General features: G+C 33.3%; 1 protein-coding gene across 15 annotated transcripts; it reads left to right on the top strand.

The window, feature by feature from the left end:
* Positions 1–353: 353 nt before the first annotated feature.
* Positions 354–21,467, top strand: LOC135122861 (uncharacterized). Of its 15 annotated transcripts, none has more exons than XM_064047329.1 (5): positions 354–535; positions 592–715; positions 768–920; positions 6,594–6,885; positions 20,787–21,467. In XM_064047329.1, exons 2-4 carry the CDS (start codon positions 600–602, stop codon positions 6,604–6,606), a joined length of 282 nt encoding a protein of 93 aa, XP_063903399.1. In that variant the 5' UTR covers positions 354–535; positions 592–599; the 3' UTR covers positions 6,607–6,885; positions 20,787–21,467. The 15 variants fall into 15 exon arrangements, 14 of the variants coding, with proteins under 14 accessions (XP_063903399.1, XP_063903398.1, XP_063903397.1 ...); XM_064047328.1 differs by lacking the exon at positions 20,787–21,467 and adding an exon at positions 12,551–13,057; XM_064047327.1 differs by lacking the exon at positions 20,787–21,467 and adding an exon at positions 12,532–13,057.
* The last annotated feature ends 21 nt before the right edge of the window (positions 21,468–21,488 follow it).

The following is a 21,488-nucleotide window of genomic DNA, read 5'->3' as shown; positions in this document are numbered from 1 at the left end:
CATCACTAGAAAGAACCCAACTTTTGCTTCTCACAGGTTCAAAGTGGCTAACTGTCGTGGTCATTGTTACTTAATTTCGTAATCGTGAACCCGATCCAGCATTATGAAAACGTCTCCAGCTTGTTGGCAATTTAAGGCTTCACTTCTTCCATTGACGTTAAAGTGTGACCATTTCAAATATTACCATGATCTTTGCTGGTTTTCGGTTGAATTGAAGGCTTCGCTTCATCTTGTGGCTCTGTAGCGCGAGCAGTTTTTCCGGGTCAGTCCTGCCGTCTCCATCGAGGTGTGGATTGGAATGGGTTTGATGGTTCTGGTGGTGTTTTTTGCCGCAGAGCGATGATTGGAAGCAGTTCGCGTTGATGGTACTGTTCCGTGCGACTTGTCGCAAGCTACCAGCAACGAATGGATGACTAATAACCCATCAGCACACAGTGTCACGGTACCAACCAGAGGAGCTACAGGTGCAATGTCCTCCCAGGTGAGGGGCAGGGGCAACCTACCTGTCGCTCGCACACTGGCCACAACATTCAGTGTGAGTCAGTCCGCGATTGTGTAGACACGTTTACCTGTTGAGTGTTCCCAGCATAGGCCTGCGAATGGCACTGGAAGAATTCACGGGGTTCTTCGCACACCCGTGGACTTTGAGTGCCATCCTCAGAGCCCTTGTCCGCTACGACGGCGCGCCAAAGGACGACCAAGCACCCAAACACCTGTGCGGTAATGCAAATCATTATCTGACGTCAGAATATGCTGTTGCCGTTTAGTTCTAGGAAATGTGGTGAGTGTACGTGGTGTGGCCATCTGCAGAAGTACTATCGCCAAGGTGCTGGAACTGCTGGAATCTCTTCGGCGTCAGTTGGACGGTGCTGGCATTCGTGCCCTCGCCAACATGCTATTAAACTAACGGGACCAAACAGGTACTATTGCCAACAATTACACTTTTGCCATCTTCTACGACGCGATAGTACCGACGACAGCTGCACTCTTTGTCCAAAAGGGAATCAATCGATCGAACGCTATTACCTCCAACGGTATTGGAACAAATTTAAAGAGCACCCCAGTTTAATGACTTTTGTTCGCTCGGACAGCTACACGTCGTTAAAGGTTATAACGGCTTGTCGGTGCATACCTATGCCTTTATTATAGCAGGGAGAAAGTAAGGGACTCGGCGGCTAACTTTGTAACTTATAATTACCGATAAAAACACGTTTCACGTTCTAAGCTGTCGCAATAAAAAAGCCGATTTTGCCACTCGAAAATTTTTCGTTAGTAATGTTATATTAATAGCACCGGTGATTAAACATTTTTATACAATTTTGTTTCGTCAAAAAGAAACAATCATATTTCCTTTCATTAGACCGGAATTACATAACTCTGAGATTATATATCATTATCTCATAACGACATAATATATTCGTCTTTTTCTTCTCCGACAACTGTAAATATATTCTATCTGAAACAATAGGAAGAGGTGGTACCTATGTGAATTTTCACTCCGCATATCCAAATGTATTATTCATTTTCGCATGGGAAACCAAAGATAAGTTAATTAAATACTTAATCCACAAAAATATTTGCACAACATTGTCTAAAATTAACACAAATAATAACAAAAATGTTCACCATTTTGACCTTGGACATGATATACAATAATTGCCCCCCACAACAAATGCCAAACCTATTATTACCATTATACTCAAATCAGAGAAAATCGATTTATATCAGCGTAAACCAGGCCATTTTCACTGGAAAACCTACAACCAGTACGGATTTTTTCAGACCGCACCATTAAATAATAATAAACTATTCATAATTCTCATAATTTCACAAACCACTGATCCCGAAGTACTGCCTCATTCTTAACGACCGACTTCAGTTTTAATGAGCCGGCTCTCAATTAAAGCAAAAATTCCTTCGTATAATTTTATATGAATAAAATTAAAATCAAAAAACAAAGTCCTGAAATTACGTATAATAACCAATTTAATTATTCCTTTACATAAATAAACACTTTTATACTTTCAGCCTACAGGTGGTACCGTAATGATGCTCCTAAAATCGTCCACATCTTTTCGAAAATAAATGCGTGCTTGAACAACGTGTTCGCCTCTGAGTAATGATTCAGTCCACAGAATATGTAATGAGTACCACCGAAAGGAAAATTATGTTGTGACAAGCCTAATAGGGATACAGTAGCGGTGTGTTTGTCATATTGAAATTGACCACTGACCGTTTATCGGCCAATGCTGACGTAAGTTTATGGTACCTTGCTTATCTGCTCTTATTTATTGGTCATTATGTGAACCACTAAACAAAAGTTAAATTATTGCGATACGCGATACAGTTTATGTATTTACCGAATCGGAGGTAGTCAAATTACAGAACAAAAACACGTTTATCTGTCTTTTGCTGTTTATATTACACCCGCATGCTACTTTGCTAAAAGGAATCGCAGATGATCGCTATATTTATCAATTGATTAAGGACGCTAGTGCGGGTAACACATGCCCTGCTCACCTGGAATTGTGTTTGTACTTTAGGTTGATATGACAGGTACCAAGAATAATATCATTTTCGAGTTTTAATTGCCTCTTAAACGGGAAAATTTTCAAAACACCGTCAAAATTCTTCTTGGCACAAAAAAATCTTTGAGAAAAATAAAAACTGTATTGGTATCTAGAAAGGTAAGCCCATGGACAAGTTTCTTAAATTTTGGTTGCACATTTTTAAAACTAAAAAGTAATAACATAATTCAACGCAGATTTTATTAATCATAAATGCACCAGTACTATATACACATAATCCAGGTAAAGTTATTAATTACATACACTAATTTAAGTCTGTTGAATGCACTTTATTGTAAAAATAATTTCAGATTAAACGCCTGTCAATATTTTAATTAGAAAATTTTATCGCTAATGAATTCACATAGATGATTGTGTTTCAACGTTCATTTAACGCCAACAGATGTAAATGGTGCGTCTTTTAAAATACGGTTATATCAAACAGTTTAAAGCGATAAATTTTTTCCAGTTGGTTGTTCAGTTTCCCAGAAAATTTCAAAATGCTGTAGTTAAATTTATCTGTCAAATTTATGAATTGTGGCATGGGAATTAATTAATTTTGGATTCGGTATAATGTTTACTTGTTATAGTGACAAACATTTATTTTTTTTTTAAGATATAATTGAACTATTAGTGGAAACTAAAAAAGATATGTATATATTACATACAAAATATCATATATACAATATTAGTAATAATAATATGCAGAAAGCCGTGCAAAATATACTGTATTTCTTAACTTTTCATGATCTGTGAAAACGCTGTGGTTTACCACAAGTCTAGTCGACCTATAAATTTTTATACAACAGCAAATAAATCACTAAATTCCACGGGATTCAGTCGTCTTAAAGTTTGAACGTTGTTTAGCAATTTTTCCATTACAGTAAGCGTTTTGTAATAAAGTTTCATTTGCGTACCATTACTTTGAACGAACGATTTTGTACCTTAATTATTTTGCCTTTCACAACAGATGGGATTATGAATAAAATTTACTAACAATTGCATTATCACAGAATTTATTTGGATTACACAAGTATCATTATGTACGAGGTTTATACTCGGTCTTTTTGGATTTCAAGTGATTTAATAACGAAAAAATCTTAATCGAAAATTATTGAAATTAAAAATGGCTTTATGCTCTTGTAAAACTTAGATGCTTCAGTTTTTGATTATTAGCCATAAAAACTTTAAATTGGTAATATAATACTTCTACCTACGTTGCCACTCATTCGTTTCGTTTAATTTTATGCAAAAAAAAATAAATTTAGAATTGTGAATGCAGAATGATTTAGGTTCAGCTTGATTATGTACATATTTGCACTTTCTGTGGGTTTAATAATGTTACAGTAATTATTAACAATAGATCAAATTAAATTTTAAACCATTTAATTTAAGTTACATAATTCAAAATACTGTACTTCTTTTTCGCTGTTAAAACAAAAACGAAATTTTGGGTTAAATATTTTAAACAAAACCGAGTTAAGCCACAAACGCAAAGGTAAATATATTTTATTTTGTAGAAGAATCGAAAAAAAAATTATAAACATATTTTTGATTTAGCCTCCAAATCATAATTTTGACAAAAATTACCATCCACAAAAATTTTACCTTTGAGGATTCTTAATCATTTTTTTCGTGTATCTGTCGTTTGTCTGTACGTCTGCGTACACCGGATAATCTCCGAAGCTACTGGACTGATTGTTGTCACCGTTTGTGTGTATATTAGGAATACCATCTAGACAAAATTTGGTTAATCATCCCCGCCAACAATTTGTTGACATCATTTCAAACTTGTACATAGTAAATGGGTTTTTAATTGTATAAAACAACACAGTCATACAAGCGTAGTTTATAAATCCGTGTTGGTTTTTCCCTTGACATCTGAATTTGTGAAAAAAAAACAACATTCTGTAGCAATATTTCGAATTTAATTTTGAATCCACAAAATTAAATACTTTGAGATCTTGCAGACCTTTTAAAGTTAAACTAAGCATGATAATTTTTAATCAAAATATATTTGTATACACCTGCCAAAAAATTGATGACGTCATCACAAAATTTTACAGAATAAATCCTACCGAAATTGTGCTGGTCGTCATAAAAAAAATAAAATTCGCAAAATTAAATTTTGTAATTTTTCGAAAAAGCTGATTATGACTTTTTTAATGCCATCAATTTTTATAGGGGTTTGGTGTGTACAATGTAACACTAACTAGAGCGTAACTGTGTTTCTAGAATTTCAGGAAAATTAAATGCACTTTTCTGAGCTAATCGAGAAAGTACGTGTACAGAAAATATTAAATTTAACAGTCAACAAAATGATTATTAGAATTCGTCGCATATACGCTAAGCTAACCCAACCCATCGCTGCGTTTCATAAAATAACTTAGGTTTATCACCTTTTCATGGTGCAGTATTTTGTATTTGAAAGTGTTCGTTAGGAAGTCGATAAAACCGGTGTTGTCTTGATACTCCTACGCGAACAAAATGATATAAAACTATAATTGCATAAAAATAACGGACTGTTTCCTTAGTCAACGCGACTCTCGATGGAACAAAAAACATCATACACAGAGCATTTCCTCAATTTTTTATTCCTAATTATCATATCACTTTCAACGATTTAAATTTTTAATTTAAAGTAAATTTAAATTTAATAATTTTTAAAACTATCTAGAATTTCTAATTTCCTACGATAACGGATATTTTATAAGCTAGAAAGCTTTTGCACAGTTTCGATACGAATTCTGACGATAAATTTTGATTAACGATTTACTCTTTTAACGTGTTGTAATACAATTTTGATTTTTTTAAATCTTGGTATCTAGGGTAAAAAATCAAAACGGATTCATAAACTGCAAGAGCAAAAAAAAAATGTGAACAATCGCTCCAGTAGTTCCAGTGACATACGTATTCTAGGGGTTGAGAAAATATAAAAGTGACCAGTATTCTCATGCTTCCTATTACCACACTTGCTCGGGACGCAAAAAGTGTACTTTTCATTAATTATTTTATCTTTTTAATAAAATTTGCACATTTGTGATAACAAAAATTCAACTGGGAATTTAACATCATAAAAATTGTCATGGCTCAAAATTATTTTTTTAATCGACTTTAATCCCACACATCAGTATGTATGTGCTAAATCGTTAATATTTAATGAGTAATTTAAATTAATGCATAGTAATGAATTTTTTGCTGTATGGTATTTTTGTAGATCTTATATTTCATATGTAATTATGTATAAACCATCAATAAAGGTCAATATTTTGATAAAATGGTTCACCTTCAAGTACAATTAATAAAAAATAGAGCTTTTTACATAACATTTGATCAGTACTACTCTGAAAATCCATAACCATTCCTGAAGCTATAAGTTTTTCATGATAAAATATACAAATGAACAAATGTGTTGTAAACACGCGCTGTTACATTCTCAAGGTTCTTTTATATCGCAAATTAACAAGTAGGTACTTTTCAAAAATGAAGCCTTTCTGATCGGACGATCTTCATTCGTTAGCTCTTCCTTTATAGCCTGAAGAGTCAATTAGCATAAGCCGTAAATTAAAACCTCGTGGGTGTCGTTTAACAGTTTAAAGGCAGTTCAGCTTACTTTGTAAAGTACTGCGAGAACTTCTGATAAGCTTAAAAATAGCCTCTACTTTGAACCAACGTACACCCAGTGGCGTAGCAATTTAACTGTATTTAATAACGTAGTCGATGCAGTCACTCCTTCCGAATCTATCTACTTTCGATCTATGCAAAACCGATTTCGAATTATGGCAACAGAGCCTTACGTTCCCACCTAAAAACCGTTATTCCGTGGTAAATATCTGTCCGATTTCGTCATTAGCGAACCATTCTCTATCCAAAGGAAGAAGAAACGAGTAAATCGAGCCCGCTCCGGTGTCGCCAGTGCTCTCTCTCCCATCAACAGGAAGCGATTTTGGGCAGCTGAGGGCAAAAACCTTGCCTCAATGTCGGCATTTCGTCATGATTTCAACAATGTATCTTTGTTCCAGATAGTGATGAACTTTAATCGCGCGATCACGAGATGATCCGGTTGGGAAAGGAGCTCGAGGGCCACGCATAGCATATGCTGTTCTTGGTTCGTCTGCCACAATGGCTGTTGGTACCACAATGGTACTCTTGGTCTTGGCAATGGCCGTGTAAGATGCAGCCGTTCCGCTTCAGTCGACGAGCGTCCGGGAAACGCGCTCGGAGTTGTCAGTCCGTAACACGCCGCCCCCCGATGCCCCCGCGCTGTTCCGCTCCGGTGCCCGTCCGGGCCCGCATGACCGACTCATTATCCCACCAGGTACGAAAAGGTACGCCACTGCGACCGGAAAACATGGAACAACACTGATCATCGCCATGTTTCGTGATTGCTATCGCGGCGGAGGTTCTTTCGACTGGTACACGGGGTGATGTCTCCATTTTATGGCGATGTTTCCTTCGAGAGAACATAAGCGTCAAATTTTCGAAATCTTGTGGGGGATCATTTAATTTTCATTTAAGCAAAATTAAACGTCGCACTTACAGAATTTAGCAATAATGTAATGTTTCGTTTTTAAACAAAGTAGGACATAAAATGTTAGTTCTGGACCAGGACATTTGGCGTCTTAAAAAACAGGATAGAATCCTACAAATTTAGCTGTTTTCCCAAAAGTTAACAACCGAGAAAGCCCTAAAACCCTTCAAAAAGCATTCATTTTTACCCCAATATCTGTAGACCACCAAAAATTGGGCACATGAAAAAACCGTCAAAAATCACCCAAAATCATGCAAAATTATCTCAAGAGCACTCTAAAAAACTTACAAAATTCATTGTTTTTAGACATCCCAAAATTCTTGAAAAATCACTAATTTTTATGCACCCCAAAAGTATCCAATATCTATAGACCGACAGCTTAAAGCATTTATAGATATAAGTTGTCTATCGAGGAGAATAATCGGTACGATCAGGTCATATTAGTATATTATTATTTATACTATACTCTTGAATTCGTCTTCGACTGATGAGCCTTTGGCGAATTAACGGGATTGATTATTATTTATACCGGGACATTTTTTTTTAACTCTGAACATACACTATGAAGCCCCTATGTTCAATCTGAACAAAAAACACATCAATGTATTAGAAGTCTGCAACCAATATTACATCAAATCTACGCGATTTCGAAGTCAGGTCGTCGATGCCAAAAGCTCCATTTTTCAATAAGCTTCTTCCCCACGAAATTTTTGACCCTTGTCCGAGCACTTACGAAAATTACAATTTGCTTAAAGAGATTTTTTTGTTGATGTTGACTTGTAGAAGTTATTTTGGGCTTTATCTTTCGAAAATTGTTAAGATAACATATGACAATATTTTAAAAATTTGAATTTGAAACTGAAATTTTCAAAAATCTTGATGTGGATCCATAAACAAACTATGTTTTTCGAATTAGCTGGTCGCGAATTATATCCCACAATATTCGAGTTTTTTTGACAACTTTGGCAAAAGTTCAAACTTTCGATACCCCGTTTAGGAATTTTTTTATCTTTTTCCGAGTACTTTCGAAAATAACCCAAAGACATTTTCTTGTTGATTTCGACATACAGCAGTCATTTTCGCCAACCTTTATTCGAAAATTCCAACCAGTTTTCCAAAACCACCAAAATGAAATACATATGACCGTTTTTGCGACATTTTAAAAATTTGATTTTGAAACCGAAAATTTCGAAAAGTTTAGTCTGGAAACATTAACTGGGTGTGCTTTTTGGGAGTCAACTCGTCGATATCTATTTCGTAGAATTTTTTTTGGATATGTAGACAACTTTGCCAAAAGCTCAATTTTTCAAAAAGCCCATAAAACTTTTGACCCTTTTCCGATGACTTTTGAAAATTAAAAGTAACATAAAGAGATTTTCATGTTGATTTAGACTCGTAGAAGTTATTTTCAGCTCCATTTATCGAGAATTACCAAGATGAAATGTGGCAATTTTTGAGATATTTTAAAAATTCTATTTTGAACCGAAAATTTCGAAAATCTTAAAAAAAAAAAGTTGTCAAAATTTAACATTTTCGATACGAAAAATTCCTTACGAAATTGTTGATCTTCTTTCGAGCACTTGACAAAATTAACGAAAGAAAAAAAAATCCAACGACTTTTTCAAAATCACCAAAATAAAATATGGCCATTTTTTGGATATTTTAAAAAAATTATTTTGAAACGGGAAATTTCGAATTTATTGTGTTTATTGAATCAGCTCCTCAATATCTACATCCAGAATTTCTTGTGGATTTTTAGGCAGCTTTGCCAACAGCTCTATTTTTCCCGTACGAAATTTTTAACCTTTTTCCGAGTACTTTCGAAAATAACCCAATTACCCAAAGACCTTTTCTTGTTGATTTCGACATACAGCAGTCATTTTCGGCAACATTTATTCGAAAATTCGAACCAGTTTTCCAGAACCACCAAAATGAAATATGACCGTTTTTGCGATATTTTAAAAATTTGATTTTGAAACCGAAAATTTCGAAAAGTTTAGGCTGGAAACATTAACTGGGTGTGCTTTTTGGAGTCAACTCGTTGATAACTATTTCCCAGAATTTTTGTTTTTTTATCTATAGCCAACTTTGCCAAAAGCTCAATTTTTCAATAAGCCTCCCTCCCCATGAATTTTGTTATCTTGCTCCGAGCACTTCCGAAAATTATAAATTACTTAAAGAGATTTTTTTTTTGATTTAGAATTTTAGAAGTTATTTTCGGCTTTATTTTTCGAGAATTGCTAAGATGAATTATGGCAATTTTTGGAATATTTTAAAAATTTTGAATTTGAAACTGAAAATTTCAAAAATCTTGATAAACAAACTATGTTTTTCGAATTAGCTGGTCGCGATTAAATCCCAAAATATTTGAGTTTTTTTGAGATATTTGCTAAAAGTTCAAATTTTCAATACCCCCTTTTGGATTTTTTTTTTCCGAGTACTTTCGAAAATAACTCTTTTCTTGTTGATTTCGACATACAGCAGTCATTTTCGGCAACATTTATTCGAAAATTCCAACCAGTTTTCCAGAACTAGTAAAATGAATGTTTTTGCGATGTTTTAAAAATTTGATTTTAAAACCGAAAATTTCGAAAAGTTTAGTCTGGAAACATTAACTGGGTGTGCTTTTTGGAGTCAACTCGTTGATAACTATTTCCCAGAATTTTTGTTTTTTTATCTATAGCCAACTTTGCCAAAAGCTCAATTTTTCAATAAGCCTCCCTCCCCATGAATTTTGTTATCTTGCTCCGAGCACTTCCGAAAATTATAAATTACTTAAAGAGATTTTTTTTTTGATTTAGAATTTTAGAAGTTATTTTCGGCTTTATTTTTCGAGAATTGCTAAGATGAATTATGGCAATTTTTGGAATATTTTAAAAATTTTGAATTTGAAACTGAAAATTTCAAAAATCTTGATAAACAAACTATGTTTTTCGAATTAGCTGGTCGCGATTAAATCCCAAAATATTTGAGTTTTTTTGAGATATTTGCTAAAAGTTCAAATTTTCAATACCCCCTTTTGGATTTTTTTTTTCCGAGTACTTTCGAAAATAACTCTTTTCTTGTTGATTTCGACATACAGCAGTCATTTTCGGCAACATTTATTCGAAAATTCCAACCAGTTTTCCAGAACTAGTAAAATGAATGTTTTTGCGATGTTTTAAAAATTTGATTTTAAAACCGAAAATTTCGAAAAGTTTAGTCTGGAAACATTAACTGGGTGTGCTTTTTGGAGTCAACTCGCTGATAACTATTTCCCAGAATTTTTGCTTTTTAGCTATAGCCAACTTTGCCAAAAGCTCAATTTTTCAATAAGCCTCCCTCCCCATGAATTTTGTTATCTTACTCCGAGCACTTCCGAAAATTATAAATTACTTAAAGAGATTTTTTTGTTGATTTAGAATTTTAGAAGTTATTTTCGGCTTTATTTTTCGAGAATTGCTAAGATGAATTAAGGCAATTTTTGGAATAATATGTATTTTACAAATTTGAATTTGAAACTGAAAATCTCAAAAATCTTGATGTGGATCCATCAGCAAACTATGTTTTTCGAATTAGCTGGTCGCGATTTATATCCCAAAATATTTGAGTTTTTTTGAGATATTTGCTAAAAGTTCAAATTTTCAATACCCTCTTTTGGAATTTTTTTCTTTTTCCGAGTACTTTCGAAAATAACTCTTTTCTTGTTGGTTTCGACATACAGCAGTCATTTTCGGCAACATTTATTGGAAAATTCCAACCAGTTTTCCAGAACTAGTAAAATTAATGTTTTTGCGATATTTTAAAAATTTGATTTTGAAACCGAAAATTTCGAAAAGTTTAGTCTGGAAAGATTAATTGAGTGTGCTTTTTGGAGTCAACTCGTTGATAACTATTTCCCAAAATTTTTATTTTTTTTATCTATAGTCAACTTTGCCAAAAGCTCAAGTTTTCAATAAGCCCCTCCCCATGAAATTTTTTACCTTGCTCCAAGCACTTTCGAAAATTATAAATTACTTAAAGATATTTTTTTGTTGATTTAGAATTTTAGGAGTTATTTTCGTCTTTATTTTTCGAGAATTGCTAAGATGAATTACGGCAATTTTTGGAATATTTTAAAAATTTTGAATTTGAAACTGAAAATTTCAAAAATCTTGATAAACAAACTATGTTTTTCGAATTAGCTGGTCGCGAATTATATCCTAGAATATTTGAGTTTTTTTGACAAATTTGCCAAAAGTTCAAATTTTCGATAACCCCTTTAGGAAATATTTGACTTTTTTCCTAGTACTTTTGAAAATAACTCTTTTCTTGTTGATTTCAATATACAGCAATAATTTTCGGCTACATTTATTTGAACATTCCAACCACTTTTCCAGAACTAGCAAAATTAATGTTTTTGCGATATTTTAAAAATTTGATTTTGAATCCGAAAATTTCGAAAAGGTTAGTCTGGGAAGATTAACAGGCTGTGCTTTTTGAAGTCAACTCATCGATATCTATTTCCTAGATTTTTTTTTTTTTTGGATATGTAGACAACTTTTCCAAATGCTCAATTTTTCAAAAAGCCCATGAAACTTTTGACCCTTTTCCGATGACTTTCGAAAATTAAAAGTCACCTAAAGAGATTTTCTTATTGATTTAGACTCGCAGAAGTTATTTTCAGCTTCATTATTTTAAAAATTCTATTTTGAACCGAAAATTTCGAAAATCTTAAAAAAAAATTGTCAAAACTTCAATTTTCGAAATTCTTACGAAATTTTTGATTTTCTTTCGAGCACTTGACAAAATTAACGAAAGAAAAAAAATTCCGACGACTTTTTCAAAATCCCCAAAATAAAAAATGGCCGTTTTTGGGATATTTTAAAAATTTTATTTTCAAATGGGAAAAATCGAAAGTCTGGGTCTGCAACCATCAACATTCTGTGTTTATTGAATCAGCTCGTCAATATCTACATCCAGAATTTCTTGTGGATTTTTAGTCAACTTTGCCAAAAGCCCTATTTTTCCCGTACGAAACTTTTAACCTTTTTCCGAGCACTTTCGAAAATTCCCCAGACATTTTTGTTCAGTGCCTTACAGAAGGCATTTTCGGCAATATTGTTTCGAAAATTGCAACCACTTTTCTAGAATTACTAAAATGAAATATAACCATTTCTTTGAATATTTTAAAAATTTGTTTTGTTTTTTATATATAATTGAGTAGTTTTAATTGTCAGGTTTATCTCAAAGTTTGGATTTAAATTTGAAAATTTTCACAAATTTTGGCCTGCGACGACTCCCTTAAAAATTTGATATCCAGTATGTATTTCGGGTAGGTTCATAAATTTTAACTTTTGTTAAGCAGCTTTAAAAAATATTAAAAATTGCAGCTTGTTAATAAACCAAAATACTAAAACATAATCATTACTAAATTAACATAATTTTTACGGTTTGCCCCCAAGAAATTACCAGTGAGAAAAAATCTTGTCAGGAGCTCGAGCCCAAGACCACCCGACGCCTATGCCACAGACCATAACAAAGCTCGCAGTAATTCGTTCACGTGCTGATGATGACGCTTTCACAGTGAAGGATCGACGGAATTCTTCGACGGGATTGGAGAAAAATGCATACCAGAAGGTACCAATAGCAAAAGAGGAAAGACAGAGAAGACAAGATGTTGCTTTTGTTTCGTAGACTTTTACACTTGATTGCAGGGCCGGCGCAAGTGTTCGAGCAAACGAGGCAGCAAATTTACTTGATAAGGACTCTATGCAACGCACATTTTTCAAGTGGATTATCGGTAATAGTCGCATTATTAAAAAAAAAAACATTAACTCGGGGATATTGGCAGAGGTAAAATTTTCTGCGATTGGAATTACAAGAAGACGTAGAAGAAATCAAGAATAGATGAATAGATAATGTTGAAGTCGGTTTTTCAGTGAAATACGTATGTTATTATAAAATAAGATAATAAATAAAAGGTGAAAAAACAAATCCATTTTTGGAATTTAATATACAACCCTCGTACATTTATACCATCCATGATGTTATAGTTAACATTGTGGTTTGAAACTGTATGTTTTAGTCTAGAGCTTTTACATCAAAATTAAAATCAATCTAAAAATATACATAGGCATTCTGTTGTTGGAATGTATCCTGACGCAAAGTGTTGATCAAACTACAGTTTAATTGCGTAACTGCCTTATTAAACAGCATCAAATATTTAATGGCACCAAGTAACAGTTTTAATTTATTGCACGTACTTATTATAATCTAGAATAAATTACCTATTACTTTTATAGATGTGGTTATCAATAATATTTTAATGGTGAACTTAATTGAATACTGTAAACACTAGTAACAATGGAAAAACTTATTATTACAATCCGATTATAAATTGTTGGAAGGAATAGGTACTCACGTTAGTAAGAATGTATACTTTCTTACTGCAAATTTTAGTACCTTAGAGGCAACAATAAGGTATCACTGAAGAAAACCGTTTAACTAGTAACTAGTAGCCTTTGTAAATTTCCTAAATAATACTAAGTGGCAATTTAAAAATCTAAGTACTTCTAATAGTTCCTCACTGCTGTAACTATTAATTAGTACTACATAAAACGGGAAGTTTAGTGGCAAGGTACTTCATCGTGGTTTACGTAATTACAGAAAATAAACATCAAATCGATCTGTTCACACTGCAGTTCACAACAACTTTGTCGTAAATGGTAATAAAATTAGTTAGAACCTTTGTCTCCACTTGTATATACGTACTTTAGACTTTTGTTCCGTAAGAAAAGATAAATTTTGGCTTATTTTTTCTCAAAAATTTGGTGACAAAGTTTCGATACTTTATTACGACTTATTGTTACCTGTTTGTACTTACAACATAATTTCAACGCTTTCTCATTCAAAGTTATCTTTTTCTTTTGTTTGATTTTGCCTGCAGCACTTGGCGAGAAATATTTGTGAGCACAATAAGGGAAGGTCATAAACAAGTTGAGCAATAGTTTGACATCCAACTGTGGACAATCTGGCCCGGGTTGTGTAAGAACACTTTGTTAAAGTACAAAATACGCTTGAAGATTTGCTTTTGTGTGGTTAATTTAATATTCCACGCATCTGCACTTGTTTATTTTTTAGATGCCTACATATACGTAGTCAGTACTAACCCGTATGACAGGAATACAATCAATCAGAAACAAATTTATTCCACTTTATTTATTACAGCCAATATAAATCGATATAAATAATCAGTTGACAATTTAAAGCTTGGGCGGTACCATATATAAAATATGCAGTTAGTGGAGTCATAAATCATGCAATGAGAAAAAAATAAAATAAGTGAATAGAGGTCACACCCAACAAATGCTTTCTACAAATTTCTTAGAGAAAAATCGGTCTAAGTTTATTTAGATGGAACTACCCTCGCCCCTAAACTACAGTACAGTACAACATATCTAGTTTTTTCGAAAATTTGATTTAAAATAAAGATGTGTGTGTTATGTTAACGCAAAAGTAAAAAAGCAAGCTATTCAATTACGAAATTTTGTAATGACATCATCAAGTTGTTAGCAAGGACACGTATATCAATTTGGGTAAGTATAATGCAGCATATATTTATTACTCTTTTATTGTACATTCTTAAAAAAAAAATCTCTTGAAAATGGTGCTTACGATCAAAGAGAGACGAAAGATACTGTTTACTGTCTCCCTCACTACTTTGTCTTTGCGCATGTACCTAAAATAACCGCCACAGAAGAGTAAAACGAACTCACAAGCACTCGAAAATGACGAAAAATGACTTCCAATGAGTAATGTAGACAACGAATAAGAAATCTCAATCCATACCCGCGTAATTTAAATCAACCAATAGCACAACAATTAGAAATCTAGGAGTATTAGTGCATGCGCAGTACAGTCTTATCACAAGAGAGGTCCGATTTATTACTTCGCGGTTATAAAAATATGAATACATTGATATAACCATAAAATATACTGGTTTTTCTAAAATAGATATATAAAATTTGAAAACAATCGCTGGTATGCTACTCTGCTGCCACGTGACGTCACATTTCCTTGAAAATCTGTTAATAAACAATTTATAATATACCAACTGAATATAAAGTTTCTATTAATAGGTAAGTTCAACAGGTGTATTTTTAATTAAAGTAGCTTTTACCCAAGTTACAAAACACACACTACAACATTTCAGTTTTCAGTGATTCTATCAAAATGTGGAATTTTTGCCGTTTACTTCCCGAGCGTAATCTAATGAAATATTGCAAGAGAATTCATCCAGTGAATGGCTACTTTCATGTTTTTTTCAAGAGTTAGAAAAAGTAGGTCCCCGGTTCCGTTTGTGTGCCCTCTGTTGTCTTTGTCGATTTTTGTTAGACAGCTCGTCTGCAAAACTACCGAACAGAGTTTTTTCAATGTATGTTAGAAATATCGTGTAGACGGTAAAAGGCCAATTAAAATTTGTCTAATAATAATAATAATAATAATAAAAAAAAAAAAAGAGTGACCTTTGGTTGTTCGTAAATTTCTTAACAAGGCGGAATCTTTGGATAAAACTCGATTCAATACCTTTATTTGACTCAAAAGGACTCATAATAGTGCAAGGTACTGTATTTACTATTAAAACCACCCATTTAACTCGATATTTGCACTTAATTTCCTTTTTTCATAATCAACTGTCAACGCTGACATTTCCAACTAAAAAATGAGTCTAAACCAAATTGTTTCGCCTACAACGGAGAATGTTCAACTCGAAATCCGACGAACACCTATTACTGCAGTCTCCGAAGAGGTCGATGGAGCAAGTGGCATCACCTCGGGAAATACTACCACAAGGACAATTAACAACGTATTAGTCTCTAATGTTTCTCAGACAAATCAGCCTCAGACCATTAGAAGACGAGAAGAACCGAAAAAGCGTAAAAAATGGTCTCTAGACATGAATTTACATATTATGCGCTTATATTATAAAATTACAAACAATGAAACTGATGTAAGTAATTATCGTACAGCTCTACACGAAGCCTTCAGCCGTGAGTACCCAAATTTTCCAGTTACCATTCAAAATTTAGCAGATCAACGTAGAGCAATAGTTAAAAATAACTACATACCTCAACTTACTCTAGAACAATTAAAAAATGAACTTTCTAAAACCATTAATCCACTTCCTGAAGATATCAACAACACAGTACCAAATACATTACTGACTGACACATCTGTCACCAATTTGTCAAAAACAACATCTCAAAATAAGATCCCAATTATACCACAAAATAGTAACAGTAGTATATCAAATACACCAGAGACACGAACTGACAGATTTACTAAACATTTATTAAACAAAACACCTCAAAATAAGATCACAACCATAACACAAATTACCAACACATTAACTGACAAATCACTTAACAATTTATCAAGAACAATCCAAAACCAAATTAACATCACAGATAATCTACAAAACACGTACTACAACACAGAAGACACATTAATCAAAACTGTAAACAAAAATTTTAAATTTCACATTAATTTCCAAAATGAAATTGAAGACCAATTTAAATTAACTTTCGAAACATGTTCTAAATTAAAACCAAATGATAGACAATCACTTCCCCGCCAGTGTTATTCTAAAAAGTTTCTGGCAATTGTAGAAATAATGAACTCCTTCATTTTACCAAAATATCTCACAAACTCGATCTCTTTTGAAAAACTTCATACAATTATCTACTGTGCAGCTTTAACTTGTATTCAAATTAACACATGTAAAGATAACATAATAAATACAAACAACAATCGTATACCCTCCACCCCTCATTGGGAAACACGGTTAAATTATAAAATTAATAACATTAGAAAACAACTGGGTCAAATAACACAGTACCTTAGAGGAGTTAAAACACCACACATCATGACATGTATGCATTCGATACTGACCAACAATAATTTTCATCAAACTGATTACAATGAGTACAACACAACACTATCCGAAATTAAAGATACACTATTACAAAAGCTTTCCTTATATAGCAAAAGACTTAAAAGATACAAACAATCACATCTCAGAAAAATTCATAACACAAAATTTTTAAACAACGAAAAACTATTCTATCAACATTTAACTAATTCAAGCAAAACTCAATTATCCGGTGAACTACCAAGTTCACAAGATGTAACAACATTTTGGTCAAAACTTTGGTCTCAAGAATTTGAATTTAACCAATCTGCCAAATGGATTCCTCATATACATAATAAACTATCCACAATTACACCAATGAATGATCATCAGATAACACTTGCCGAATTAATAAATACTATCAATAAGACACACAACTGGAAATCACCAGGACCAGACAAAATTCATAATTTTTGGATAAAAAAATTAAATTGTGTACATATTCATTTACTACATCACTTAAATCAGTTCCTTCTTGACCCATCCTCCTTTCCAACATTCTTATGTCATGGTGTAACACACCTAAAACCTAAAGATAACGACACAAAAAATCCATCAAAATACAGACCTATCACATGTTTACCGACAATCTATAAAATATTAACCTCATGCATTACACAAAAAATTTATCAACACTGTTTTAACTCTGACATCATTAATGAAGAACAGAAAGGATGTATTAAAGGATCCTTTGGCTGCAAAGAGCAATTAATCATAGATTCCATCATCTGTGAACAAGCTAGAAAAGAAAACCGAAACATATATACTGCTTTTATTGATTATAAGAAAGCTTACGATTCTGTCCCTCATTCCTGGCTATGCAAAATTCTGGAATTATACAAGATTGATACTAAAATCTGCACTTTTCTCAAATGTTCCATGGAATTTTGGAAGACCACACTCCAAATAACCTTAAATGAACAAACAATTCAGTCAGACCCAATAATGATCCGAAGAGGAATTTTTCAAGGCGATTCTCTTAGCCCGTTATGGTTCTGCTTAGCAATAAATCCCCTCTCCGATATCCTGAACAGCTGCAATTATGGGTTCAATATAAGAATTAACAAACAAAGAGAAAACAGAATAAGTCACTTGCTGTATATGGATGACATAAAAATATATGCAAGTACACAAAATCAGTTAACAAACCTATTAAATCTGACTGAACAATTTTCCGGTGATATTGGTATGTCCTTTGGTATTGAGAAATGTAAGACCCAAGCAATCAGAAAAGGCGTGTTTCACCAAGTACCACATATAACACAGAATAAGGAAATAATTGAAGCCCAAGAACGAAACGATACATACAAATATCTGGGTTTCTGTCAATCCTCCCACATCAATCATACCAAAACGAAAACACAGTTGAAAGATCAATACGTAGCAAGATTAAAATTAATATTGAAGACACAGTTAAATGGAAAAAATTTAATGAAAGCAGTAAATACATTCTGCGTTCCACTGCTAACATATTCTTTTGGAGTCATTAAATGGTCCAAAACTGATCTTGAAAATTTAAACATCGCAACAAGGAAAATCTTCACACAGTATAGAAGGCATCACCCAAAATCGTCGATTGAAAGATTCTCATTACCAAGACAGAATGGAGGAAGGGGTTTCCAGAACTTAGAAAACTTATATCAGATACAAATTTCAGATTTGAAGAAGTATTTCTTGAAACGAGCGGAAAGAAATGAAATGTTTCGCACCATCACAAGAGCAGATTTGAACCACACACCCTTAAATCTGTCGAACACCGAAGAAATCCACACCCCCCACACAATAGATAAAATAATAAGTGGGCTAAAACAAAAACAACTACATGGAAAATTCTACAAAGACTTAGAAGAAAATCATGTCAATAAGAAGATGTCATTGATTTGGTTAAAAAAATCAAGTTTGTATGCCGAAACAGAAGGATTTGTGTTTGCTATTCAAGACCAAGTAATCAATACCAAGAATTATAGAAAATACATCATCAAAGATCCGAACATAAAAAACGACTGCTGTCGCCTATGCAAAGCAAAACCTGAAACGATCCAGCACATAATCTCTTCTTGCAGCATCCTAGCACAAACTGATTACAAAGCTAGACACGACAACGCAGCCAAAATCATTCACAAAGAATTAGCAACACTTATGAACTTAATCGAAGATACGACACCCTATTACACTTATATTCCGTCTCCATTCCTTGAAAATAACAAATACAAATTATACTGGGATCGCACAATACTTACAGACTTAAACATTACAGCTAACAGACCAGACATCATACTTATCAAAAAACACACGAACGAAGCCATTCTTATTGACATTGCTATTCCTAACACAAACAATATTATTCAAACATACGACACCAAGATTTCAAAATATCTACAATTATCGATAGAAATGAAATCCATGTTGAATCTTAAAAAAATTTCAATTCTACCCCTAGTTATCTCTAATGTAGGTGTAGTTCCAAATAGCTTAGTTGAGAATTTAAAGTCTTTGCATTTGAATGATTCAATAATTGTCAAAATTCAAAAAGCTGTTTTGTTAGGAACATGTCATATTGTTCGTAAGTTTCTTGAACAGTCTGATCATGTCAGTCAGATTAGATTAGCACCAGTAGGTCAGAGTAGTGTAGGTCACTTTTCATGTGATGCGCGGATAAATGGTCGGTAGTTACGCTGGACTTTTGGGGATGGGGTGAGATTAGAGAATAATAGCAGACTAATTTGTATGCTGTAATTCTAGAATCTCGAAAGTTGTTCTGTTAATCTAATCAATTCATATCATTACTTGGTCTTAGTACCCGTAATGATAGAAGTCTTGCCTGAATGCCGGTCATTTCCGGGTCAGTGGTGGGTCTTAATAATATTGTTCGTAAGTTTCTTGAACAGTCTGATCATGTCAGTCAGATTAGATTAGCACCAGTAGGTCAGAGTAGTGTAGGTCACTTTTCATGTGATGCGCGGATAAATGGTCGGTAGTTACGCTGGACTTTTGGGGATGGGGTGAGATTAGAGAATAATAGCAGACTAATTTGTATGCTGTAATTCTAGAATCTCGAAAGTTGTTCTGTTAATCTAATCAATGCATATCATTACTTGGTCTTAGTACCCGTAATGATAGAAGTCTTGCCTGAATGCCGGTCATTTCCGGGTCAGTGGTGGGTCTTAATAATAATTTATTGATCCCAACAGGTAAAGAACCCTATCAACCTCACCACCAATTTAATGATATGGCCTCAACATTTTGGGTAGTAATTATTATCATTTAAATTTTAGAAACTAACATATTGTTACGTTGTACGGGCGAATAAAATTGGCGTAGGTAAAACTCAACAATTTATTCCTTAATAACTCGAATTTACACGACTAACTATTGCAGCGATTATGTACAAAAATTATTCCGGCGAATTTCACTAGACGCTCTTGACTCCACTAGCTCAATAATCCCTTCTCCAAAGGTGGACTCTATTTAAACAGCACGCGGTCCTTCTCGAAACCCTACGTCACCGCTTCTAGGCTCCTCCGGAACCCTCAAATCAAATTTTATATTTTTCGAAAAAGTTTAAATTGTTCGACTGTACTTCAGGGGCGAAGGATGTTCTATCTAAGTTACTTTAGACTAATTTTTAATTTCATATAATACCACTTTAAAGAAAAAGCACAGATATTACCTTAAAGTTTCATAATGACAAAATTTTGAATATTGTTATCATCATTATTATTAATATTATTATATGATTTTTTTTTGTATTTTGCAGAACTTGGATTGAGATGAGACTATACCCTATGTCAGGTCAGGACAGGTCAAGTACTTACATAACATATACAGTCGCGGCCAGAAAATCTTGGAGATCAATGTCATTCCAGTGTCACAAAGTATGAAACACCTTTTTAAGTATTGTAACTTTATATATACATATTTTTAGTTTTGTCATTTTTGACACTGCGAGCATGCTAATACTGCATGCACGTGACAAATACTTTAAACTTCAAACGTCAAAGTGACAATAAAGTCTAGACTACATTCAAATTTTTTAAATGACAGAAAAATTATGTCCTAAATGATTTGTTCGCCACTGGATATCTATATAAAGTCGCGATCTTTTCTATAGAACCACTCCCTAGTGTAAATTTTCAAAATTTGTTTGGTGTAAGTGACCTTGACGGGTTTCTGGGGGAAAACATATGTGTCAAAAATTTGACAGGTTAGATGGCCCCATTGTTAATGTAGATATTTTATTTTAATAAATAGATGAACAGAACATACAGTCTGCACGGGATACAGTGCGGCATATTTGAGGGCAACCGAAACATTCGTGTTGTGCTAGTTTCGATTGCCATATCAACTACCGCTACCAACCGCGTTCGGCGTAAAGTACTAGATGACAGGGCTATCAACTTGACTTTTTATCGAGTGGTTCCGTAGAAATGACCGCTACTGTATATCTTTTTTTTTTTGT

Source organism: Zophobas morio, unplaced genomic scaffold (genome assembly GCF_036711695.1).
Source record: "Zophobas morio isolate AGI-343-1 ecotype UQ-CSIRO unplaced genomic scaffold, CSIRO_AGI_Zmor_V1 ptg000005l, whole genome shotgun sequence".
In the NCBI taxonomy this organism is placed as follows: domain Eukaryota; kingdom Metazoa; phylum Arthropoda; class Insecta; order Coleoptera; family Tenebrionidae; genus Zophobas; species Zophobas morio.
The sequence above is the reverse complement of the archived record's forward strand: the minus strand, read 5'-3'. Positions and strand labels throughout refer to the sequence as shown.